The 26,625-nt window shown below is 40.9% G+C and overlaps 2 protein-coding genes across 2 annotated transcripts; one reads left to right on the top strand and one right to left on the bottom strand.

The window, feature by feature from the left end:
• Positions 1-1,087: 1,087 nt before the first annotated feature.
• On the bottom strand, positions 1,088-4,543 carry LOC143022302 (uncharacterized). Its single transcript, XM_076180448.1, has 3 exons — positions 4,530-4,543; positions 2,683-3,647; positions 1,088-2,598 (listed from the first exon to the last, which is right to left on the bottom strand). The coding sequence occupies exons 1-3, from the start codon at positions 4,541-4,543 to the stop codon at positions 1,088-1,090; spliced, it is 2,490 nt and encodes an 829-aa protein (XP_076036563.1).
• A 19,197-nt stretch (positions 4,544-23,740) lies between these two features.
• On the top strand, positions 23,741-25,385 carry LOC143022301 (uncharacterized). Its single transcript, XM_076180447.1, has 2 exons — positions 23,741-24,548; positions 24,769-25,385. The coding sequence occupies exons 1-2, from the start codon at positions 23,741-23,743 to the stop codon at positions 25,383-25,385; spliced, it is 1,425 nt and encodes a 474-aa protein (XP_076036562.1).
• The last annotated feature ends 1,240 nt before the right edge of the window (positions 25,386-26,625 follow it).

Here is a 26,625-nt window from a genome sequence, read left to right as displayed (position 1 = left end):
CTACGACATCATCGAGGTACGTTACACAACCAGGTATGTCCTCGGTAATTTTATTCATTAACCGTTGTAACGTGGCAGGGGCGTTGGTCATACCAAAGGGCATAACTTTACACTGGTAAGTCTTTCCCAATGCGGCGAAACAGGAGATAGACTGGGCACGGGGTATCATGGGCACTTGCCAATATCCACGTAGCAGATCTAGTTTAGTTTTGAAATGTGCCCCTCCCACTCTATCTATACACTCTTCTAACCTAGGTAAGGGGTATGAGTCCCTTTTGGTCACTGCATTCACGCGTCGGAAATCGACACAAAACCGCTGAGTACCATCTGCTTTCGGAACTAAGATCACTGGCGAGCTCCACTCACTTTGTGCTGGCGTAATTATACCGTGGGCCAGCATATAGTCTATTTCCTTCTTGATTATGGCTGCTCGTTGCGGGTTGACACGATACAGTGCCTGCTTAATATGCTTCGTGTCTCCTACATCAACATCATGCACAATTAGGTCAGTTTTCCCAGGAGTATCTCAAAAGACCTCCTGATACTTACTTAATAAGGCAGTTAAGTCCTCCTGTTGTGCGGTCGTGAAGTGGTCCAGCTTATCCACTACCTGGGGCCACCCTCCTGCATTCTCCTTCCACGGCATCTCTAAGGTGGGGGAAATAGTGTCCTCGTCTACTTCATGCATGAGAGAAACCGTACAAACACTCGCGACAGTTTCACCCACCGGGTTCTGCTCCCTTTCTCGATACAACTTTAACATATTTATATGGCATAGTTGTTGACTCCGTCTCCGATCTGGAGTGGCAACAATATAGTTTAGTTCCCCTACTCGTTTCACTACCTCATAGGGTCCACTGAACTTTGCCCTTAAGGGGTTACCTTGAAAAGGCAGCAAGGCCAACACACTATCACCGGGATTAAATTCCCGTACTTTGGCATTTCTGTCATGGTGTCGTTTCATTCTTTCCTGAGCACTCGTTGAATTTTCTCTGGCCATTTCCCAACACGCGGCCAACTTACTTTTCATGTCAGTCACCGACTTCGACATGTCCTTAGTGGCAGAACTATGCCCTTTCAATAAACATTATTTCAGAACTTTAAGAGGTCCTCGAACCTCGTGCCCGAAAACTAATGCAAAAGGCGAGAGGCCCAACGATTCGTTAGGTACCTCACGCACTGCAAATAACAGGTATGGTAAGGCTTGGTCCCACCCCGTATCATTTTCTAAGCACCATTTCCTCAACATTATTTTTAACATTTGATGGTACCGTTCAAGGGCACCTTGACTCTGAGGATGGTAAGCACTTGACGTCACTTTTGTTATCCCCAGTGTTCCCAAACTCTGCACAACCTCTCTAGATAAAAACACAGACCCCTGGTCTGTCTGTAACTTTCGAGGTAGTCCCCACTTCGTAAAGAAGCTAATCAGCTCATGCAACACCACTTTGGCGCGCACTTTACGTAGTGGTATCGCCTCGGGGTACCTAGAAAACGTATCCATCAAAGTGAGAATATACTCATGTCCCCTAACAGTCTTAGGCAACGGTCCCACTATATCCACGATAACCTTAGCAAAGGGTTCCTCTCCTACTGAGATTGGTTTCAAAGGGGCTACAGGTACAGGTTGGTTTGGTTTTCCTACCAACTGACAAGTGTGGCAAGTACGACAGTGCTGTGCCACATCCCTTCTAATTCCTGGCCAATAGAAATGTTGCCAGATACGGTCTAAAGTTTTGCGTACACCCAAATGTCCAGAAAGGGGACTATCGTGCCCTAGCCGCAAAACTTCTTTCCGGTAGACCCTCGGCAACATCACTTGCCGTTTCTCGGACCACACTGCATCATCAGTGGGGCAGGTACTTTCCACCCACCGGCGGAATAGTACTCCCTCCTCCAAGTAATACTCCTCCGATAGTTCACTACCACTCTCTACTCTTTCATATAGTTCCCGTAAGTCGGGATCGATTCTCTGCAAGTCACTGAGACATCTTGTGCCTACCTGTTTCTTTTCCATAAACAAGCGAGTCAAGTCATACACATCGGTTTCACTCACTCGTTCCTCCTGGAACAGGGGCTTCAGGTCAAACTCTGCTTCGACCTGGGCTTCCTCACTTGGGAGTTTTCTCTCGGGGTTAATACTGTCCTCACATTCAGGTTTTCCACAGTTTTCCCCACTCGAGACCCTTACTGGTCTCACCTGGTCCTTAGACCACTCCCTCCGTGCTGCCATCGCCCTCGTAACAGCGCAAACCGGAAATAACCCCGGGTGCTGTCTCTCAAGTTGTTCGGTTTCTTCCGAAACAACCGGTACCTCCGAAACTATGGGTGTAGGACACATCGTCCCACCAACCAAATCATTCCCTAGTATAACATGTACACCTACAACTGGTAACTCATCTACCATCCTCACCATAGCCTGTCCCTCATAGAGAGGCGACTGTAGGTCTATGGATACTAGAGGTACCTTGGCTAGGCCCCCTAGGGAACTTACCATTACACTCCCTCCAACCACTGGACTTTTCACCAGACTACTCAGTATTAAGGACTGAAGGGTTCCCAAGTCACGTAGGATGGTGACTCGTTTCCGGTCTCCTCCTATGGATATCCAGTCTTGGAATAAAAATGGCTGATATCCCTTTAAGTGAGGTTTAAGTTTACCCTCCAATTCATCTACTTTACCCCCATCCATCTCTGATGGGCTGTTACCTATATAACTCATCAATGCCACCGTTTTGGCTACACTCTCTCCCTGGGCCTTGCCCTTAGTGGCAGTACTCTCAACCTTATTTGTTAAAGATACGGGCTTGACACCTTCCATCTCATTTCGTCTCTTCCAACAATCTCTCATTTGGTGGCCTACCCTTCCGCAGTAGAAACATGACTTAATCATTGATGACTTACTACAGTCATCTTTCTTGACTTCTATGGATTTGGTAGGTGACCCACCTGATGAGAGCGAGATTCTCTGCCCATTTATTGCCAGGTCTCCTTTTCCCTTGTGAGTAACCGAGAACTTCCCTGCAGGTCTTATCAATTCACACTTATTTGCTAAGACTGCGGCCTCCTCCAATTTGGAGACTTCTTTTTCCTGAAGATACAATGATACCTCTTTAGGGATAGATCTCAGATACTCCTCTACCAGTAGCAGTTCAGCCAGTCTATCAAAATCTTTATTAACCTTGCGAGATCTTAACCACTGGTCCCACAATAAATGCTTTTCTCTACTAAACTCTACGTGCGAGAAGTTAGGTTGTTTCCTTAAGTTCCTAAACTTTAACCTATATAATTCGGGAACGAGTTCACATGCCCTAAGGAAGGCCGTCTTGACCATGTCATAGTCCTTCGCCTGTGCGTCCTCTAGGGCGCCATATACTCTCAAGGGCTTCCCTCTTAGGTTAGCCCGCAACAGCGCAGGCCAAAACTTCTTTGGCCATGAATAATCTTTAGCCATCCTTTCAAAAATTCTAAAGTACAGGTCCATGTTGGATTCATTGAACTCAGGAAGCAACCTCGCATTCTGCACTACATCAAACTCAGGTCGCCCATTCACGGTTTGAGGAATTGGTAGCACTTGTTCATTCTCTTGCAATTCAGCTTTAAGTTTAAGACACTGAATTTCTAATCTAGCCCTCTCAGTTTCTTCCCTTTTAGATTGGGCTTATAATTTAGCTATTTCTAATTTTAATTGCAACTCGCTTAATCGAGATTCGGTGTGCTGGGATTCACCATCAGCGTCACTACCTTCCCGATCATCTAAATTCGCTGAGCTGGCAGAAGCTTGTTCTGTCTTTCTCTCTTCATCTCTCGGCGACACACTATCAATTTCAACTCGGGTATGGTGAGACCTTGTATTTCCTTATCTGTGGGTTTTCCTTGTACAAATTCATCTACCTCGGTTTCGTTGGTTAACCGCATCTTCCTACCTTAATAAACCTATTATCACTGATCCACGTCGAACGTCTTTCCAATTTACCGTTAAATCCTGGCAATGAGGCGCCAATTAATGTTACAAACCTCTCTAAAGTACCAAAGGTTCACCGGCCTTATGAATGTTAGAGGTTCGTAACATCAAGGGAACCCTTAGACCCTATGTCTATTACGGGTTCAAACGGTCAAGAAAACTGAATAAGGTCACCACCCGGTCGGACACCGGGGAAAGAAATCAAACTATCTTAACTTAAAAGAAATATAATTAAATAAATTTAGAAGTACGAAAGTTGATACAAGTAAGATGACATGAAAATAATACAACAAATAAGACACGAATACAATTAAACAAACACTATTTTACATAATACATCTGACTTCTGATCATACATTGATCATTACACAAAAGACTCTAGTTCGATAGTTTTAACGGGATTGAACAGACGTAAGACCAGCTCACAGATCACTAAACAGTTTCGAAATATTATGCTAATCCTAAGCTCCAATGCTACCACACTCCGCGCTCACTTAGATGGCACTACAAAGCTAAGTCCTAGTGGATCTGGCTTACTGCTATACCAAGGGAAAAAGGCACTAACCTTAAGGCAGTCATTTTGAATCTGACCCGTGTAATAGGTCTAAGCAGGGTCTGGACAGTCGTATAGACTCGTTCACCGGTGCGTGACGAGGCAATACGCTCGTAGCTTATTGGATACTACAAGGGGGGCGGGATTTACCTAGCCTGACGAGCCTACATTGTTTATGCGGGAAATACAAATGAAATATTTTTACGTCACGGCCTGTGACGTAGCAGAGACGCATGCGCAATGGACACTTGAACAATCAAAATGTTACAGAAAGCAATCAATATTATTATAAACTAATACCATAGTTACATTAATAAATACATACAATACATAGTAAAGAAAATACCTTACGGTGACACATATTTGGTCATAACCAAAGCAGCACAATACGAACACACGTAACATGACAACATTTCCTCGAAACAACAATAACAATTACATACTTGGCAAGTATACATCGCAGATGTAACAATATATATATATATATATATATATATATATATATATATATATATATATATATATATATATGTGTATGTATATATATATATATATATATATATATATATATATATATATATATATATATGCACAAACACATGAATACACAGTGTTACCGTAGCATAGTCACCCCTTGTGTTTATTGTGTTTCGTACCGTGTGTATTGTGTATTCCGTTTTCTATCTCGCGCAGACGCAGATAGTCATGAGACAAAACTAAGATATCTTGAAAATGAACATATCTGCATATATGTTATACATTTGAGGTTGTTATGTTCTAGTTAGTATGTAAGAATTAAAAAAAGTATTTGCTTTAATTTCTTGTGATGTATGAATAATGTATAATTTATGCTCACAATGCCTATATATGCACGAGTCCATCGTCGGAATTTGTTTATATATAGGATGCAGGATTTCAAGTGATTTTCTCTCTGTCATACAAATAACACGTATACCGTGTTATCTTATATTGTATTCATACCCATGTACATAGATTGAGCACGTTTTTAAGTAAAGTGGGGGGTTTAGTGTGAATAAAGAGAGAGCACATCATATAAAGCATGTAAGCTTGTGTAATGTATTGCAGATTAGGCCATTAGAGTATTTCAATTCTTTGAAAGATTTTTAATTTTATATTCTAAGTACATGCTGCTATACATTCTGAAGGTTCAAAGAAAAAAAACAGGACTCCTCTCTTCACACTCCTACTATGACCTGAAATATAGTGGACAAAATCATCCCTATTTGTGGGTTTCCTATATACTGCAAACTTTACCTCCTTTCCTGCTCTGCGGATTATTGTGTCATCTGCAGGATGAAGGATAAGGCTAAGGAAATTCATAATAGGAGGACAAATGCCCACAGAACTGAGAATTACCGTTTCCAACTCGATTAACACCGAAGACGTCGACAGGTTTCTCATAAAAGGTGAAATGAAAACAGCTAAAGTTTCATCCAACAAAATAGGAAAAAAAATTAACAGACAAGAAAAAGGTCCTAATAACGAATTGGGTGTCGTCTATCAAATCCCGTGTAAAGGTTGTTCAGCTTCATATTTCGGATATTCAAGTCGGGGTATAAATAAACGCCTATGTGAACACAAAAATGACCTTAGAGCACACAGGACTTCAAACTCTCTTGTCCAGCACTTGGACAAAAATGATCATCTGCCCCACTGGAAGGAGACTAAAAATTTTCAAAAGGGTTTGGAGAAGAAGGCAAGGAAAACAATCGAAGCTGCATACATAAATAGTAATGAAAACACCAACGGAAGGGATGGATTTGTTTGCTTGTCAAAGGTGGCAAGTGTCCTCGTGCTGGGCGCGACAAAACGGGTCGTGCTGCACGGGACAATTGATCGCCGCCCGGGCGCTGCAACCTGAGCGAGTGCTCTATAGGAGTGATATAAATAGTAACCCATGTCAAAACTTGCTGTACATCTCTCTGAAGAAGAACAAGTTGGTCGAAACGTTAGAGTAAATGAATTCCTAGATCATCCTCGTTTCACTCCCACCACCCAATCTCACGTATATATATATATATATATATATATATATATATATATGTATATATATATTATATATAATATATATATATGTGTATATATATATATACATATTGTATGTGTGTGTATGTGTATTCATTTATTTGTGCGTATATGTGTGTGTGAATAAATTCATCCGTAACTCACGTCTTGTTTCCTCGGTGAGCGTGAAATCGTGATCTGTGGCCTGCCCGCAAGCGACGGCCATGATGGTGATTGCGTGGTCGTGGAAGCCCTCGTCACGGTTCAGGTGATCCGACATGACGCGAAGTGACTGAAACTCGTAGCCGTCTCTTCCGTGCCTGGGCGCTTCGATACCTGCACGCATTCGAGTGGAGAAAAAGGAAAACAGGTGAAAGAATTAAAAGAATTGAGATGCAATTGAACATTACGGATGTAAGTTACCTTCTCTATGCTTTAAACTAAGTAGGTTAGAGTACCATCTATATATTTCATATCAATGGGACCGGTTTCCATAAATATGTATACATTAAGACATCTAAGAAATACTATGTACATACATTTCCATATGGTTATCGATCTATGAAGGAGTATTAATGCTACTGTGAATGTCATCAGATAGCACTGTTTTTTTCTGCTGCCTTTGTGATGCGTCTGATCATTTGCAAATTTTGTTATATCGTCGTGCACTTATGCAAATACAGTCTCATTTCTGTATGTACAGACTTGAAATTTACATAAACAGAAATATCATAATATTATCATTTAGATAGATAGTTTAATATTGATTATTTAGAGGATGAGGATCAAATATATTTTTACAATACATTGGCAGTGTGTATGAGATATATGGCTTACGGGAACAGTTTACGCAGGAAAACGGTAGGCATGAATTTGAGACAACTGAATACATAGAGAACACAACTACGGCTTCGCGGGAAAACGGTATGCATGAATTTGAGAAAAGTGAACACATGAATTAGAAAACGCATCTGAGTGAGAATTTTTTTTCTGAAGGAATAAAAAGACATATTGTGAAGTACAGTTGGGCAGGGAGAATATGCATTGGTATAAATATTAATGAACACGCACGTGTGTTGATGCTATAATTATACATAATAAGACAGTAGACTATTGCTTTAATAAAAATAAGAATAGTTTACACTTTTCATCACAGATAATGAATTAATGACATTTGCGAATCATTACATCGTCGTGCACACCCTTGGGTAGATGTTTATGAACTTACTTATGCAAATACAGTTCCATTTCTGTATGTACAGACTTGAATTTTACACAAACAAAAATATTATAATATTGTCATTCAAATGAATAGTTTAATATTGATTATTTAGAGGATGAGGATCAAATATATTATTACAATACATTGGCAGTATGTATGAGATGGCTTACGGAAACAGTTTACGCGGGAAAACGGTATGCATTAATTAGAGAAAACTGAATACATAAATTAGAGAACGGAATTACAGCTCCGATACCTGAACGCATCTGAGTGAGAAAACATAACAAATAAAGGAAAGAAAGAAAAGAAATGAAGTGCAGTGGCATGAAAAGGATTAGAATGAAAACAAAAAACATGTAAACAAACCTGTACGCATTCGAGTGAGAAAAAATAAACAAAGAAAAGAAAATAAACTGAATGCAATGGCACTACATGGGATAAAACTGAAAACATGTCAACAAACCAGCACGTATTCAAGTGAGAAAGAAACATATAAATAAAAGAGAAAAAGAAAATACATGAGATGAAATGACACTATTGTAATGTATTATTGATGTATTGTAATAATAATTTACAAAATTGTTTAACTCTCTATTGCTATATGAATTTGGAGTGCACTTCTTTAGATTGACCTATCTAAGGGATATATTACAATTGATACAACTAGTGAAAATTGTAAATACTCGTCCAACTACTGGCAGTGTAACGTTGTGTGAATCAAGATCGAATGTTGGGTTTCATGTCTTCAAAATTGCTGCTCCTGACCTAGAGAGTAAAGTACACAATAGCTTTCCATTGCACATTTTAAAGATAGAGAATATCAAAAGCTTTAGGTAAAAGTTGAAATTTTGACTATTCTCCAAGTGCTAAGATCTCGATAATGTAACTGTTAACGAAGCATGTTATCATCTATACGGAATGAAACTAGATGAATAATATAGAGAAAGCAAATGATAGTCAATGGAAAATGAGTTTAAGTAGGGAAAATAATATCTTACGCTGCACTAAGTAAAATAAGGTGAAGTTGTATAAAACATTTACCTTATTCTATGTAGAATAGAATAATTCAAAATGGATGGGGGTTGATATTCCTTTAAATCATATTGCATACAGTGGAATACGCCATAGAACAGGGATGGGCGACCCTTGCTTGACACGGGTGCAAAACCTGGCATACTAACGACTTTTATCCGACATGCGAAACCCAGAAGTCAATTAGAAAATAATAACATCTAGCTTCTTTTGTATGTTTTGTATGGCCATTGGTAACCGCATGCTTGCGTTCAGCGGCCGATAGGGACCCTTATAGGTCCTCGTATGCACGCCTATCATTTCATTCCGATGGCACGCAAGAAAATTTTGGATTAAATATTTGGCTGATTTTAGCACCCACACTTAAAAAAGGTTGCCCACCCCTGAAATAGACCTTGTTAACCTTAGGAATTTGGGAAGGAGGAGGAGGTAGATCAGTAACAAGTTTAGAGTCACAAAGACTTCCTGCATCAGTCCATTGACTCAATGTCGCATTAGATTCTATCTACTCCGGGGGGTCCTCGACTTAAGTCGTTCTCGACCTATTTCGTTCACGACCTACGCCGTTTTCAACCTACGTCGTCCTCGACTTTATGGCGGTACAGAATGTTCAGTTTCATTTGTCATTTTGAAGATTGTTCTCATTTTCATTATTATTCTTTTTTTAATTACAATTTGATTTTTGTCATTTTTCTGTACGTTAATTATCGAAATTATTTCATTATTCTTACTAAACAGTTATTTTTTAGCAGATGGCTTCACGCCTCACCCTGTATCCTTTTTACTGTTGGGGGGGGGGCTCTAGTTTGGTAACTACTGCCATACATGAGTCCCGATTAAAAAGAAAAAATAAATAAATAGAATAAAAGAAAATCCCGCCAGCGTTAGGGGCCTCTGACGATCAGATAAATAAAGTAATTTGGTTTTGGCCAAAAATATTCAAACAATCTACTCCACTAACGTGTTTTATACAATCTTCTATGATCACATTTCATTCAGCACCAATTGGGGTCCAGATTTCATCTGTGTTGCTACAGTTTAAGTTGAAAAAATGTCTTTGGTTGTAAGATAGCTCATAACACAGTAAATGATATTTTGGTTTCATCAGGAGAAGTCATGTCGCCATTTTACGTGGAAACAGGTAGGTCAAATATCCCCAAACTGTAGCTCGCGAGTAGCTCATCAGAGAAAGCGAATTTTATAATATCAACTTATTATCTGGAGAGGCCTATGGACATTATTAATTAAGTCTTTAATCACTTTGTTTATATATTTATTTCTTTATTTTTGTTTTTACTCCCACCGTTGTGCTTATAGCGATGGACGCGGCCAGCAGCTTATGATATCAACTTTTGAATTATCATGCGCTCACACTGAATATATATATATGTATATGAGATAGTTATCGCTTATCTTTTCTGGACTCAGATACGTTAAGAAGTCAAGAGTAATGGTATTACTCTTCCTGCTTTGATTTGGATATATCTAGAGAGTAAAGTTAATACACCTCTTGGTGTATATATTTGTATGTATACTTATATGCATATGTATGTATGTATGTATGTATGTATGTATGTATGTATGTATGTATGTATGTATGTATGTATGTAAAACAAGTGCATAAAGGTATTTTGCTGAAACTACGAGGAAGTAAAGATCAGAATACTAGTATTCCGATCTTTGATTTCCTCGTGGTTTCAGCAAAATATGTATGTATGTATGTATGTATGTATGTATGTATGTATGTATGTATGTATGTATGTATATATATATGTATATATATATATATATATATATATATATATATATATATATATATATATATATATATAAAGAGGAAAAGGGGACAAGTGTGAGTGCAGTAGTTTCAGAGGGATTAGCTTGTTAAGTGTAGTTTGGAAGGCTTATGGGAGGATCTTGATTGAGAGGATTAGGAGAGGAACAGAGGGAGTAATTGGTGAGGAACAGTGTGGATTTAGGACGGGTAGAGGTTGTGTAGATCAGATTTGTGTAGTAAGACAGATATGTGAGAAAGCTATAGGAAAGTGGAAGGATGTTTTTTGGGCTTTTATGGATCTGGAAAAGGCCTACGACAGGGTAGACAGGAAGGCACTGTGGGAGGTTTTGCAGATATACGGGATAGGAGGAAAGCTTCTAGGAGCTGTCAAGAGATTTTACGAGAGTAGTAGAGCATGTGTCAGGATTAGAAATGGAGAGAGTGAGTGGTTCGAGGTAAAGGTGGGACTTCGTCAGGGATGCGTTATGTCGCCCTGGCTGTTCAACATGTACATGGATGGGGTTGCGAGAGGTAAATGCAAGGGTGGTGGGTCAGGGATTGAAGATGGTTAAAGAAAATGGAGAAAAGTGGGAGGTGAGCCAGCTGTTGTTTGCGGACGACACTGCGCTTGTGGCAGGATCGGAGGAGAGATTGAGGAAGTTGGTGACAGAGTTTGGGAGAGTGTGTGAAAAAAAGAAAGCTGAAGATAAGTGTGGGTAAAAGTGAGGTGATGAAATGTACAAAGGGTGAAAGTGGCAGCAGACTGGAAGTGAGCATTAAGGGAGAGCGACTGGAAGAAGTGGATAGTTTTAGATACTTGGGTGCAAATGTGGCAGGAAAAGGTGGAGTGGAGGTGGAGGTAGAATGTAGATTGAGAGAGGCGAGCAAATGCCTTGGTGGATTAAAAAGTTTAATGAGGAATAGTTATTTGGGAATGGATGCTAAGAGAAGACTGTATGAAGAAGTGATTGTGCCAACAGCACTGAATGGGGCAGAAACATGGAACATAAGAGAGGAAGAGAGAAGGAGTTTGAATGTGTTTGAGATGAGGTGTCTGAGAAGTATGATGGGGGTTACTAGGCTAGATAGATTGAGAAATGAGGAGGTGAGGAGAACAGGGGTGGGAAGGGAGTTTGGAGATAGGGTTGATGAAAGAGTATTAGGATGGTTTGGACACATGGAAAGAATGAGTGAAGAAAGACTAGTAAAAGAGGTATGAAAGGCAGATGTGGAGGGAGTGAACATGAGGGGACGTCGTAGGATGAGATGGATGGATGGGGTGAAGGGGGCTTTGGGGAAGAGGGGAATGTCTCTTGAGGAAGGATGGGAGAGGACAGAAGACAGGGGTGAATGGAGAATGGTTGTATATGGATGATGTTGTGAGGTGTAATGGGTGGGGGGATGGGGGGGGTGAGGTAGTATGTGTGAGCAAAATTTGACGCAGCCCGAAGGGATTTCTCCCCGTCTTCTTTTATGCAAGGGGGTGGCGGAGATGGGGGGTCGCCGATTTAATGAAGCGGTCTTATTGTGGATGTGCTGTGTCTTGCGACACTGCTTCTGACCCAGGGTAGTGGACAAGGTGCAAGGATGACCCGTCATCCACGAGGTGCTAAGATAAGAGGGAGGGTGGAGGGGAGTGGAGTGTATTTAGGGATGGAATGGGTGGGAATGATTTTATGCCTTTTTCTTTTTGGCTACCTCCCTTGTAAGGGGGAAAAAGCCTTGGTATATGTATGTATACACACACTCATTTATATATATATATATATATATATATATATATATATATATGAGAGAGAGTGGGTGGAGGAAGAATAAGCGAAGATGGGCTGGAACCTTTATTGCTTATACGTTTCGACCGACTCGGTCTTCTTCAGTAAGCTGACTACAAACAGTTTTGGACCTCACATTTATACATCCGAGGACGGGGACATGGACAGGTCATCCCGCTGGCTGTCTGGGGATTCCCTTTCCCGTATCATGCATATGTTTCCCAATTGTATTTATAATTAATTTACTTGCTGCCTTTGACAAACAAACAAAACCTTCCCTGGCATTGATATTCTCATAAGAATTAATGTAGGCAGCTTCTACAGTCTTCCTCGTGTCTCTCCTTAATCCCGTGTGTAAAACCTCGACCCCATCCCAGTGGGGCAAATGTCCAGATTGGTCTGCGTGCTGGACGAGGGAGTTAGACGTCCTGTGTGACCTCAAGTTTCGTTTGTGCTCGGCTATGCGTTTCTCGACGCCTCGACCTGACTCGCCGTAATATGAAGATGAGTATCTACCGCAAGGAATGCGATAAATGGTACTGAGGGCGTTTTGGGACAGTCCTTTTATATTCTTAGTCTTGACGACTCTTCCAATATTGGAATTGGAAGTCCTTGCTATTTTTATCCCACTCTTCCCAAGAAATCTGTCTATGCCTTCAGTTTTTCTAGAGTTAGGAACCGAAATGTACTGTATCTTATTATCCTCGGACGATTGGACATTTGGTCTCATGAAAATGTTCCGAGCTACTCCTTTCAGCTTGTTAATCATCCCCCCTGGATATTTTAATTTCTTAAAGGCATTTGTTATGTAGGCTAATTCATCTTCCAAAAAATTCCTCACTGCAAATTCTAAAAGCTCTGAGAAAGAAGCCTATGAGCACGCCGGTCTTCACTCGCTCGCTGTGTCCTGAAAAATAATGCACAAAGTCGTCTCTGTTGGTGGGTTTTCTGTACACTGAGAATCTTACTTCTTCATCCCTCCTCTGCACCAAAGTGTCAAGGAATGGTAACTTGTGGTCGTCTTCCATCTCTACAGTGAATTGTATATCTTTATGGACTCTATTGAGTCTATCTAACTTATGTCCAATGTCGATATTCTCTGGTACTATTACAATAACGTCGTCCACATATCTTAACCACGTGGTGCCTCTACCCATGATCCTTCTATATTCATCTTCCTCCAACGTTTCCATAAAAAGGCAGGCCAGCACCGCAGAAAGAGGACTTCCCATGGCGAGACCTCTGTGCTGTTTATATTCCTTACCATTGAACGTAAAAACACCGAATTTTACACACAGGGATATAAGTTTAATATAATCATTCCTGGGAACTGGTAATTCGTCATTACTAAGATTGTCTAGCGGCGGTGTGTTTGCAATCTTACGCATACCCACACCTCTACTCAGTGAACATATTCCCACATACCATTTCACACTGTTAGGACTATCTCAGTGAACACACAGGAGTGCTAGATAGAGCTAGGGCTGATAGGTATTTTAACCATGTCTCGCCGTATTACCAACACCCACGTGGTGGGAGCTGTGAGCCAGCAGGCAAGGGGGCTTCAGGCGACTGCCGATGTTCCATTTTTTCTTTCTTCTGGAGTTAACCACCATCCCCTCCGTGGTCTCCCTGCTTGTACTGACGCGACCTCTTGTCTTTCCTTATTAGAGGAAAGATGGTCTCCAGAGGTCCCTGACGTAGACAAAATTGCTGTAACTCAGCAGAAAACAGCCGGCGATGCTGCAATCGCTGCTCGCCTGGCAAAGGGTAAGCATCCCAATGATTGGGAGGCTTTCAAACTCGCATTCAAAGACTTCTTCTATGCGCCCGCGTCGGCAGAAGCGTTGGCCAATCGTCTCGACGAGGCAGTCATCAAGCCATCTGAGACGCTCACTTCTTTTGCTCTCAGAATGGCTGATATAGTCTCGTCTTATGCAGTGTTCCACCCAGAGCGGGAAGCTTGGGCCACATTTTCGGCCGTGACCCGTATTAAGCGGGCCATGCCGCAACAGTTCGCGAGCACCCTCACTCGCGAACAGCAATCTTCCATTGTTGGTGTCCTTCACGCGGCCATCGACTATGCACAGAGGCATAGTTGCGATGTGAAGACCGTCTATGCGGGCGGGGCGGACTCGCCCATGGCTTTGTATCCAGCAACAGCCGCTGTGTCACACCAGTACCCGGCCGCGGACACTATTTCCACTCCACCCTCACAATCACATTCCATATCCACTTTACACAGAGTCCCTGACTTTTCCTCACCTCGCACTTCGCGGGAGAAAGAGACAAATCCTCGCACTCTGCGAGTGATGGAGGCGCGTCCTCGCCATGGACGAGACACCGGGGCGCGGCCTCGTGAGGAACACACATACCCTTCTCACAGGGCAGGGGGACACAGACACACGTGGAAGCGTTACCGGGGCCGTGGTGGTCACAAGCGTCCATATTGCACCCATTGTTGGAAGGTGGGCCACGAGACCGATGCGTGCTATTTCAGAGCACGTGGTCAGGCAAGCACATGTTGCACCACTTGGAAGGCTGGTACGAGTGTCGGTCAGGAGGCCCAGATGGGTCTCGCGGAGAGTGGCTCGTCAAAAAACGGCCAGCGCAGGGAAAGACACACCCCAAGGTGATAATAGAGCGGCAGTCGAGCGTGGAAACTGTTCACGTCGATTTGGCCAGCTCCCATGGCGCTAGTAGCGGTTTAGCTATGGTAGCGGTTACTTTGTTAGAGCCCCTCGCTACTCGGTCTGTTTGTGCTTTCCTCTCTTATTCATAAGAGCATTTTGCCTGCCACCATGGAAGGCTCCCAGGTTGGTACCACTAGAATCATAGTGGCCGACGGTTCGGAGATGCCAAATCTTGGCAAGGTAGATGTTCCTTTTCATCTCGCTGGTTTTTCGTTCCGCCATTCTTTCTTCATCATCCCTGCTGAAGGTCTTCCGTCCAAACTCATCCTCGGGTTTGATTTCCTCGCCGCTCATAAGGTGTCTTTGACATTCCGTCCTTTAACGTTCAAATTGAACGACAAGGATGTCCCAGTAATCCTTGCAAAGACGGTCCAGCATTCACCACCGCTCATCGCCGTGTGCAAGGAGCGCTACAGTTATCAAGGGATAAGTGAAGCAGCCACGTTTCCGGTTAAGACAAGTGAAGTTCATTGGGTACCAGGCTTTTCAGGCGGAACCATAACAGTAATACTCGAGAGAGCAGACAAGCTCGCTCCGCAGGTCAGGCCGTCTCGGCGCTGTTTACAGCACGCCCATACGTCGAAGACGCCAGCTTGCTCGGTCAGGGAGTAGTAGAGCTGCTCAGGATGGAAAATGGAAAGGCTTGGTGCAAAGTTCCATTCCTGAATTTGAGCCCAGATACTCGTGAGATTCACAAAGACCTAATGGTTGGGGAAATTTCCCTCTTAGGGGAGATTGCGCCAGTAGACGGTGGAACTAACGTTTCGGTGGGAACGGTCCAGGCGTCTAACGTAGTGGATAGCTCTCGTGGAAATCAGTTACAGTTGGAAGTAGGGAAAATTTTCCCTAATAGGCATGGCAGGGAAAGTATGGCTCTGACCTCTTTAGTGGTCAAATATGCCGATGTTTTTGCCTTACCAGGGGATCCACTTACCGTGACGCCTCACTTCTTACACGAGATTCGGACAATTGGACCGCCGGTCTACCGCAAATATTATCCCATTCCTGAGAAGTATAGAGGTGAGATTAGAGACCTCATTGGGGATATGCTCAATAAGGGGATCATTCGCCCATCTCGTTCTCCTTACAATGCTCCTCTTGTTCCGGTTGTTAAGAAGGATAAAACCCTTCGTTTTTGTCTTGACTTTCGTGCTCTCAATCGACACGTAGTTGATGATAGGTTCCCTCTTCCCCATATTGAGTCGATGCTGCGCAGTCTCGGCTCCAGCGTCATCATCTCTCTGCTCCATCTTAAGCAGGGGTATCTCCAGATCCCACTGATGGAGAGCAGCTGCGATAAAACGGCGTTCTCAACTCCCGAAGGGCTTTACGAGTTCACGTCTCTTCCCTTTGGGTTAAAAGACGCTCCATCCTGTTTTCAAAGGGTGATGAATCAGGTGTTAACGGGGCTGTTAGGGGTCAGTGCGATGGTGTACATGGACGATATCATTGTTCTCGAGGATGTCCTTCGGAGGTTGCAAGAGGCAAACCTCTCATTGAGGCTGGAGAAATGTCATTTCTTCCAGAAGGAAGTCGCTTACCTAGGTGATGGCGATGGCAAACATCAGCCACCATATGATCACCCCTATGCATCCATCGAGCAACGGGATCGTTGAGAGGGTAAATGGGACCATTATAAAAATCTTACGGTCCCTCGTCCAGGACAATCAAACAGGCGGTCTTAGCCTACAATTCTGCATATCATAGAGTCCTGCGGGATTCCCCACATTTCCTCCTGTTCCACAGAGACCCTGTCCTCCCTATAGCGGAGTTCACCAGGCCAAATGTTCCATGGTATAATACGGATAATTTAGCGGCCGAAACAATGGCCGTAGCTAATTCATGTTTTGACAGGTGCCAAAAGTTCATCGAAGCTGCCACAATTGAAAGGCACACAAAACGGCCGAGGACACGGATAAAGCAGCTCACCCTTGGTGACAGAGTTTATATTACCGCCAAACCTAGGCAAGGGGTGACAAAGAAGCTCCAGCCATTGTTCCAAGGCCCCTATAGGGTGATAAAACAGGTGAGTGATGTAATCTATTGTATCAAACATCTCCGTTCAGGACGTGAGTTCACTGTACACACAGACAGGATAAAGCAGGAGGGCAACCTCTCTGTGTGCGAGAATAAGAACGTCAGGAGAGCGTTCCCCACACATGAGAAGGAACCCCTGGATCTCCAGGAGGATACCTAACATTAACGGTAGAGACTTTTTCTCCCGAACCTACCTTCATTGGTAGCGACCAAGTAACATCAACGGTAGATACTTTTTCTCCCGAACCTACCTTCATTGGTAACGACCAGGTGACATTTTCTTTCTTATGCTGTTCATAGCATTATTCTCCTAATGTTGGATTTTTTTTTTTATAAATATTGTATTTCTGTACATATTCATTGTGAGTGTGTTCCACTCATAACTCCCCCCCCCCTCTCCTGTGCAAGTTTCTGCCGTTGCTACTTTTTACAGATCTGCAAAGGACAAGCTTGCAGCCAGCATCAGAAATGCCCTGTGGCATCATGTCAGTTGAAGCGCTGGCGCGGGTTCCGCAGCACGTCGACAGAAGGAACACACGCCTGCGCCCAAGCAGCATCGGAACGACGGGAGACGTGCCCCAGTTCGAGCGTCAAGTGGAAGACGACCCTCTGTACTTGATGTTGATATGATGCACACATACCCTTTTTTTATTATTATTATTATTACAGTATCCCTTCTTGTCTGACGGCGACCCCCCCCCCCTCTTGGACAAAGATTCTGCCGCTTTTGGTTTTCCACAGATTCCCCATTTCGGCCCGAGCCAGCGCAGCGCTTTTCTGCTGGTCGAGAGGACTACCGCGGGTCGTACTACCAGCTGCAGGATCCCAGGCGAGGAGCGTGGAGCTACTCCCCTATGACGAGGGAGCAAGTCGCCGCGGAGTGCGGGGCAGCAGCCCCTCTTAGTTCTCCGCCCCTATTTTATTTATATCTCTGCAGGCGGTGTTTTTTTTTTTTTTCATCGAGTTGAATGCAGTCTCTAGGGGATTCACCGAGGTGGATAACCTCCCGACACATACATCTCGATTTTTTCCCTCATGCCAAGTCTAGGTCCATACTCGTTTAGCGGGGGGAGGGATGTCGTGAGACGATGTTTGGTATCTTTGTTCATGAGCCAGGGCGCGCTGACTCTGGGTCACGTGTCCTGCGCAGCGTGAGCTGCGCGTGGCCCGGGGTCAGACGCCTCGGGTCACGTGTCTTTGTTGTGTTCAATTGCCTTTGTTGTTGCGCGCCGACCTCGGGTCGCCCAGCTGGCCACGCCCACAAGCCAGGTCGCGTCGCCGGGTCAGAGTGTGATTGGCGCAGGTCAATCTGCACACGACCCGTTGCGACTGTGATTGGGTGAGTTTTGCACACGGCCTTTGTGCATAGCGCTCATATCCCACAACATAGACACACGCGCACTTCTTTGACATCGCCCATACGGTGAGCACTTCTCCGGCATCGACCTCTCAGTAAGCACCCTCTCCGATACCTATGTCTCGCTAAACAAAGTGCTTAAGTAGATATTTCGCCTCCGTGCACACGCACCTAATAAACACACTTAAACGCCAACTAGTATTTTAACAGCCTACACACCCCTGCTCCGGCCAACCTACAATAATAATAATAATAATAACAACAATAATAATAATAATAATAATAATAATAATAATAATAATAATAATAATAATAATAATAATAATAATAATAATAATAATAATAATAATAATAATAATAATAATAATAATAATAATAATAATAATAATAATAATAATAATAATAATAATAATAATGATAATGATAATAGTAATAATAATAATAATAGTAATAATAATAATAATAATAACAGTAATAATAATAATAATAACAGTAATAATAATAATAATAATAATAATAATAATAATAATAATAATAATAATAATATTAATAATAATAATAAATTGTAATAGATTGTAATGATAATAATATAATGGTAATAATAACAATGATAATAAAAAAGAATAATAACAATAGTGGTAATATAATAATGTGATAATTATGTTGATAATGACAATAATGAAACTACGAAGTGGTGAAGGAACAAAGTAGAAATAATGGAGGATGCCTGATTTGATAGCATGTGAACTAAATAGAAATTTGGTAGCAGCACCATGAAACAAGAACTGGATAAGTAAAAGGAAGAAAGCTGGAAAGGGTAAGCAAAACGTGAGAGAAGGTTTCTCTTTAGAGATAGAGGGGGGGGGCTGGGAAGCCAATCTTGGAAGGCAAGTGTCGAGGTGGATTTTGTCCATTTCAAGTCACCAGTTCTCTTGTTTGTGTTGTTGTAATTGGCAATGTAAAGCGATTAAATTATTTTCCATTGTTTCTTGTGTAGATCTTTGGCCAGAATAGTGGATCCTTCACAGTTTGGTAGGTGTGCCTCAGTGTCTATGGGGTTAACTCAAGCGTTTGTTTCTCGGTGGTGTCTAATGTCCGATATGTGTTTCTTGAGTTTGTTGTTAAGTCCTCTGTATGTCTCATCATAGACACGGTTCGTCTTTGTTTTGTTATATGTGACTAAGTGCCCTATTTTCTATCCTGTGTTATTTACTATGATAAGTCCTGTCTGTCTCAGCATCTTGGAATGCATGTGAGAGAGGTCAGCGTTAGAAGCCACGAGGTATTGTAAATCCGGCCTCTCTTCACTTTCTTTTCCCTGTCTGATTTCACTGGTTTTCCGTAGTGATGTCCCTAGCATGCCAGCTGGGTACCTTAGGTTCCTGAATCCAGCGGTTATGTACTTGGAAGGACAGCGATATCGAGTCCGGCCTCAAATAAGTTTTATTGTGCTGTTCCATTGCGGCCAAGAACAACAAAAAGACTATCCCCAGGAGATACGTCCGCGTGAAGTCATCTACTTAAAAATTATTGTTTAATAAGAATAATAAAATCATTCCAATAATTATAGTGCAGAAAATGACAAAAATGAAAATGTAATGATAAAACAAAAATGAGAACCCCCAAAATGACAGATGAAACTCTGCATTCTGTACCGCCATTAAGTCGAGGACGACGTATGTCGAGAATGACGTAAGTCGAGGACCACCGGAGTAGATAGAATACAATGCTTTGACATAATCCCTTCGACGAAGGTGAAGGGTTGAGAGCGACACTGAGTCAATGGACTGATGCAGGAAGTCTTTGTGACTCTAAACTTGTTACAGATCTACCTCCTCCTCTTCCCTCCCCACGTTCCTAAGGTTAACAAGGCCTATTTCAGGGGTGGGCAACCTTTTTAAGTGTGGGTGCCAAAACTAGCCAAATCTTTAATACAAAATTTCTCGCGTGCCATCGGAATAAAATGATAGGCGTGCATACGAGGACCTATAAAGGTCCCTATCGGCCGCTGAACGCAAGCATGCGGTTACCAATGGCCATACAAAACATACAAAGGAAGCTGGATCTTATTTATTTATTTACTTATTTTTATTATTGACTTCTGGGTTTCGCATGTCGAATAAAAGTCGTTAGTATGCCAGGTTTTGCACCCGTGTCAAGCAAGGGTCGCCCATCCCTGTTCTATGGCGAATTCCACTGTATGCAGTATGATTTAAAGGAATATCAACCCCCATCCATTTTGAATTATTCTATTCTACATAGAATAAAGTAAAATATTTTATACAACTTCACCTTGTTTTACTTAGTGCAGTGTAAGATATAATTTTTCCTACTTTAACTCATTTTTCTTTACATTTTCCATTGACTATCATTTGTTTTATATTATTCGTCTAATTTCATTCCATATATATAATATATGCTTCGGTAGCAGTTACATTATCGAGATCATAGCACTTGGAGAATAGTGAAAATTTCAACTTTTACTTAAAGCTGTTGATATTCTCTATCTATAAAATGTGCTATGGAAAGCTATTGTGTACTGTACTTTCTAGGCCAGGAGCAGCAAATTTGAAGACATGAAACCCAACATTCGATCTTGATTCACACAACGTTACACTGCCAGTAGTTGGACGAGTATTTACAATTTTCACTAGTTGTATCATTTGTAACATATCCCTTAAATAGGTAAATCTAAAGAAGTGCACTCCAAATTGATATAGCAATAGAGAGTTAAAATCTTTTGTCAATTATTATTACAATACATCAATATTACATTATAATAGTGTCATTTCATTTCATTCATTTTCTTTTTCTTTTTTATTTATGTTTCTTTCTCACTTGAATGCGTGCCGGTTTGTTTACATGTTTTCAATTTTATCCCATTTAGTGCCATTGCATTCAGTTTATTTTCTTTGTTTATCTTTTCTCTCACTCGAATACGTACAGGTTTGTTTACATGTTTTTTTGTTTTCATTCTATTCCTTTTCATGCCACTGCACTTCAGTTCTTTTCTTTCTTTCCTTTATTTATTATGTTTTCTCACTCAGATGCGTTCAGGTATCGAAGCTGTAATTCCGTTCTCTAATTTATGTATTCAGTTTTCTCTAATTCGTGCATACCGTTTTCCCGCGTAAACTGTTTCCGTAAGCCATATATCTCATACACATTGCCAATGTATTGTAAAAATATATTTGATCCTCATCCTCTAATTACTCAATATTAAACTATTTATTTAAGTAACAATATAATAATATTTGTGTTTATGTAAAATTCAAGCCTGTATATACATAAATGGGACTGTATTTGCATAAGTAAATTAATCATAAACATTTACCCAAGGGTGTGCATGACGACGTAACCAGATTCGCAAATAACCGCTTATAGCTAACAGCCATGAACTTGTACAAAATATCGACTGTTTTTGCGAAACAACGGTCACGCCCACAAATTTACGAGACCGTCCGAAAGTAATATCGGACTACTCATGTTGGTAATTTGTACGTATTTGTTTAAAATATCCAAAGTTTTTCCTTATTCCCTAAACTTATTACATCAATTACATATCTTATTACGAAAGTTTTTATAGGATTACGATTTAATCAATGGTTTGTGGATGTTGTTTTGACATGTCTTGAAGTTTCGTGATTCCGAAAAGCGGGCATTCCTCAGTTGTACACTAGCTACGAAGCTGTTCAGACATCATAGTGCAAGTACAAATATTGCTGAAGCTTTCAACCGGTTATCTTTGTCGACAACTAGCCTTCAATCGAGTGAGTATTTTCATTTTATGAAATGCTTTTATTTCTAGGAACATTACATTTGTATACCCTTAATTTTGTTAATAGCTTCATTTTCTTACAAAACGGTATCAAGTTTTCTTACAATACTTATTTTTGGGTAGACTTGACTAAAAGACCAGTGGTTCCCAATCTATGGATAATAACCAACAAATGGATAGTTTCGATAAATTGAGTCGGTAATACAAGGCTAAATAAGTGAATTCAAATTGATTATAGAAATTATAGATTTTAGTTTACTTTTCCATGCGCAAATCAAAATTGTATTGTGATTGGCCACATCAACCCCCCAGTGATTTCTCTTCTTAGATTTTTGGTTCACTGATTTTATCATAGATATATGCTACGGTAATGTACCTAACTTAATGATGTGGGTAACACAAACATTAAAGTCATTGAATTGGTAATTTTAGGAAATACTGCCTGCCTTAAGAAATGCATTACTTTTGTAAAGAGAATGTTATCAATGAAGAAAAATGGAATGACATGAAATGAAGTAAAGTTGAGAAAACCAAGCTTATTTATACTTAATAGTTCATAAATGTAAAGCAAGTCGTAGGAATTTAGATTAAGGGTACGAAGCTCATTGCCTAGTGGGATTCTCAGAAAGGAACGGCAGATTAGAGCATCATGATGCGAAGATTATTGGACGATTGTTTGATTGAGTATGATGAATGTTTGTAAAAGAGAGGATCTGAAGAATTGTAGAAGCCATAATATTAAATAGTGGGTGTTCCAGTTACAAAATAATCTTGTTAATTAATATAGACGTAATATTTTATTTGACCGTCATTCTTAATATAGATTTAGCTTGCACAGGTGTACGGTATAGTCATATTTAATCAATTAGGAGAAAGAATTATATTAGAAAATACTATTATATTTGAAACTGACAGGTCATGCCACGACTTCGGTTCCAAGAGAGTTGGCTATCCAACGATCTTTTTTAGGGCTTGGCTGGCACGAGTGCCAGATGACACCACCAAAGCTTACTGCCAGGTAAACTAAACTAAAGCACAATTAATTTTTATGATAAACAGATCTGCACAACAATTTACACAAAGGTGACCAATTTTTGTGACGCACGGCACGGTTTTTATCCTCTTCCATTTCAATCTAAATTTAACAGGTTTGCCATAAGACCCTGATGGCTGATATCAGCGGTCTGAAGTACCACCGCAAATCGAGGCAGCATGTTTCCCTGGAGGAGAGGCAGCGAAGATCCAGCCTGAGGCAAGGGAGGGCCACCACCGACGACGAGGGCCAAGTTGGCCAACCAGGCAGCACCGCGGACCAGAAAGGACCATTGACCAGTGCTGTGCAATATGCAACTCTGCTATTTATTCTCTTCCTAGCAGAGCACAACCTGCCGTTCAGGTCATTATCTTATATTGTGTACACTATCTTTATACAAAAAATAGGTCGAGCAAAGCCCATGTAAACTCGCCGCCACAAATATCTACCTTTGTTTTATTTTAAATGATTTTTCAATAAATGTCTTGTAATAACGAATGTTTTTCATTTACCTCCATAGTCTCTGTGATGACATTCTGGAGGTCAACAGGCAAATGTTCCCCGACTCCAGCATTGCAGCACAAATGGCACTCAAGAGAAAGAAGTGCAGCGAAGTCGTGAAAGTCTTGGGGGACTATCTTACAAAGAAATTGGCCACCAAATTACAGAAAAACAAATTCAGTTTGATAATTGATGAAAGTACAGATTGTTCTTCAGATAAAGCATGTGCACTTGTTGTTAAGTATTATGATAAAGCGTCTGCCCAAATTCAGACGGCAATGTTAGACCTGATAAATTTGTATGATGGGAATGAAGGGGCATCTGGGGAATCTCTTTTCAATCTTATTTTAAAGTGTCTTTCAAACCATCAGATTCCCTTGAGCAACATGATCGGATTCGCTGCTGATGGGGCATCTAACATAATGGGCTCTCTGAATAGTGTTACCAGCAGATTGAGAAAACAGGTGCCCGGGATTACAATATTTAGGTGTGTTGCACACAGCATACACTTGTGCAGTAGTGAGGCAGCAAAGACCCTTCCTCGAAAGTGTGAGGATTTAATCAGAAATGTTTATACTTTTTTCAGCCACAGCGCCAAAAGGAAGCACCAATTTAAAGATTTTCAGTTATTTTGTGGCGTCAAACCACACAAAATATTGCGTCCATGTGCAACCAGGTGGCTATCCTTGCTTGAAGCTGTTGAAAGAGTTGTAGAACAGTGGCAACCCCTTAAGCTATATTTCAATGACATCAAGTTAGAAGAAAAGTTAGAATCTGTTGACAAGATATGCGAGGCACTTGAGAGTAAGGCTATATATGCATACATACTTTTTCTGAAATACATCTTACCACATTTGAACACTGCCAACTTAATTTTTCAAACAAAAGGCCCAACATTGCACATTGCCCATGATGAAATTTCAAAACTTTATCTACGCCTTCTTAATTTCTTCTGCCTGCCACACGTCTTACAACGACAAAAGCTTAGCGATGTAAATCCTGCACCCTTCAATTTTTCTCCCAGTGAACCAGATATACCTGGGTGAGGACATCCACGCACTCTTCCAGAATAGAGAATTTCAAAACCACAGCCTAGTCACCGAGGTCAAGGAAACTTGCAGGGCCTTTTTGATAAAAGTGTGCCTACAAATCAAAAAAAGATTTGATTTGGATAATCTTTTGTGGAGATTGGCAGCCTGTCTACACCCAAAAAATGTTATAAATCCAACTACAAGACTAGATATGCCATCTCTTACGCAGTTGGCCAAAGAAGTGCCCAGGATAAATAATTACAATATGCAGGAGCTTGCTGATCAATGGCGTGATATTGCCTGGGAGACCTTTCCTGATGAGGTAACAGATAAGAAATACCCAATTGAAATTTTTTATCAATATGTGCTGTCTCTGACAGATATTTCTGATAAAGCTAAATATGAAAGCTTTGCACATTTCGCCATGGAAGTTTTAGCCTTGCCAACTTCCAACACTGATGTTGAAAGATTATTTTCAAAGTTTAATCTAATAAAAAGAAAAGAAAGATCTAACCTAAAGCTTGACACAATTAAGTCACTTATTCATTTGCAGGAATACGCTGATGAGATCAGAAAAGAAGTATACGAAGATATGCTTTCATTAGTTTAACACAATCTGTATGTATTTTGTTTGTTATAATTTGAATAAATGTTTCTTTTGTTTAATGTTAAGAAATTCATATTAGAATAATTTTTCAGTTAATTTCGCTTTTGATTGACATATCCCACTCACAATATGTTAGTCTTCCCTAAAAAGACGCTCCATTCTCTTACGTTAAACTAAAAGAAAACGGCGTAAATAGAGATTCCGAAAAATTGCCATCACTGATAGCTATGTGAAAAACTACATTACAGATACAGTATTTTCTTAGCTGAGACATTGTCTAATCTCATTCATAAACTATTCATAAACATGTGATACCCTTTAGTATTATCTCTCAATCTATTGTGCATGCATGCGTGCATCCATGCTTGTCATTGTATTCCTGGTCGTGCCTTTGAACTTAATTTCTTATCTTTCTTTCCTTTATTTACGTTTTCTCACTCAGGTTCGTTCAGGTATCTAATTTATGTATTCGGTTTTCTTCAATTCATGCATACCATTTTCCCTCGTAAACTGTTCCTATAAGCCTTATATCTACACATTGCCAATGCATTGCAAAAATATATTTGATCCTCATCCTCTAAATACTCAATATAAAACTATTCAATTAAATGATATTATATTTGTGTTTATGTAAAACTCAAGTCTGTACGTACAGAAATGGGACTATATGCATAAGTTCATGAACATGCAAACCAAGTGTGTGCACGACGATGTAACCATATTTGCAAATAAATGTTATACTTAGGTATCTCAACCCCTTATAACATACGTAGAAAATGAATATGCAATTCAGGCCCTACGAGCCTCTTGGGATTAATTGACTGTAAATATCAAAAAGGGTGGACATTGTAATTATTGGGTGACTTGATGTATATAGTTTATTGGGAACCGGTATCGTTGATATGAAATATGTATAAGGTAATCTAACCTACGAAGCTTTAAGAAAAGAGAAGGTGGTTTACATCCGTAATGTTCTATTCCATTTCAATTCTTTTCATTCTTTCACTTATTTCCTTTTTTCTCCACTCAAATGCGTGCAGGTATTGAAGCGCCCAGGCACGGAAGAGACGGCTACGAATTTCAGTTACTTCGCGTCATGTTAAATCACCTGCACCATGACGAGGGCTTCCCACTGATCTGCATAACACATGGATCGAGTCGTGGGCTGCCCCAGGAGTGAGGCGGGCATGCGGGACATGGCCGCCATATTAGTAGTACCAAAACATTAGCACGTGTGAACCAC

Source organism: Oratosquilla oratoria, chromosome 44, assembly GCF_046742065.1.
Source record: "Oratosquilla oratoria isolate Oo_2021 chromosome 44, ASM4674206v1, whole genome shotgun sequence".
Taxonomy (NCBI): Eukaryota; Metazoa; Arthropoda; class Malacostraca; order Stomatopoda; family Squillidae; genus Oratosquilla; species Oratosquilla oratoria.
Note: the sequence above shows the minus strand (reverse complement) of the source record. Positions and strands in the feature narration are given on the sequence as shown.

Coding starts and splice junctions, on each gene's coding strand:
- LOC143022302 (XM_076180448.1), bottom strand. Junction 2,599..2,682: donor CCCATCAGAGATGGATGGGG/GTAAAGTAGATG, acceptor GGATATCCATAG/GAGGAGACCGGAAACGAGTC.
- LOC143022301 (XM_076180447.1), top strand. CDS start 23,741: ATGTTTTTCATTTACCTCCATAGTCTCTGTGATGACATTCTGGAGGTC. Junction 24,549..24,768: donor GATATGCGAGGCACTTGAGA/GTAAGGCTATAT, acceptor TTTTTCTCCCAG/TGAACCAGATATACCTGGGT.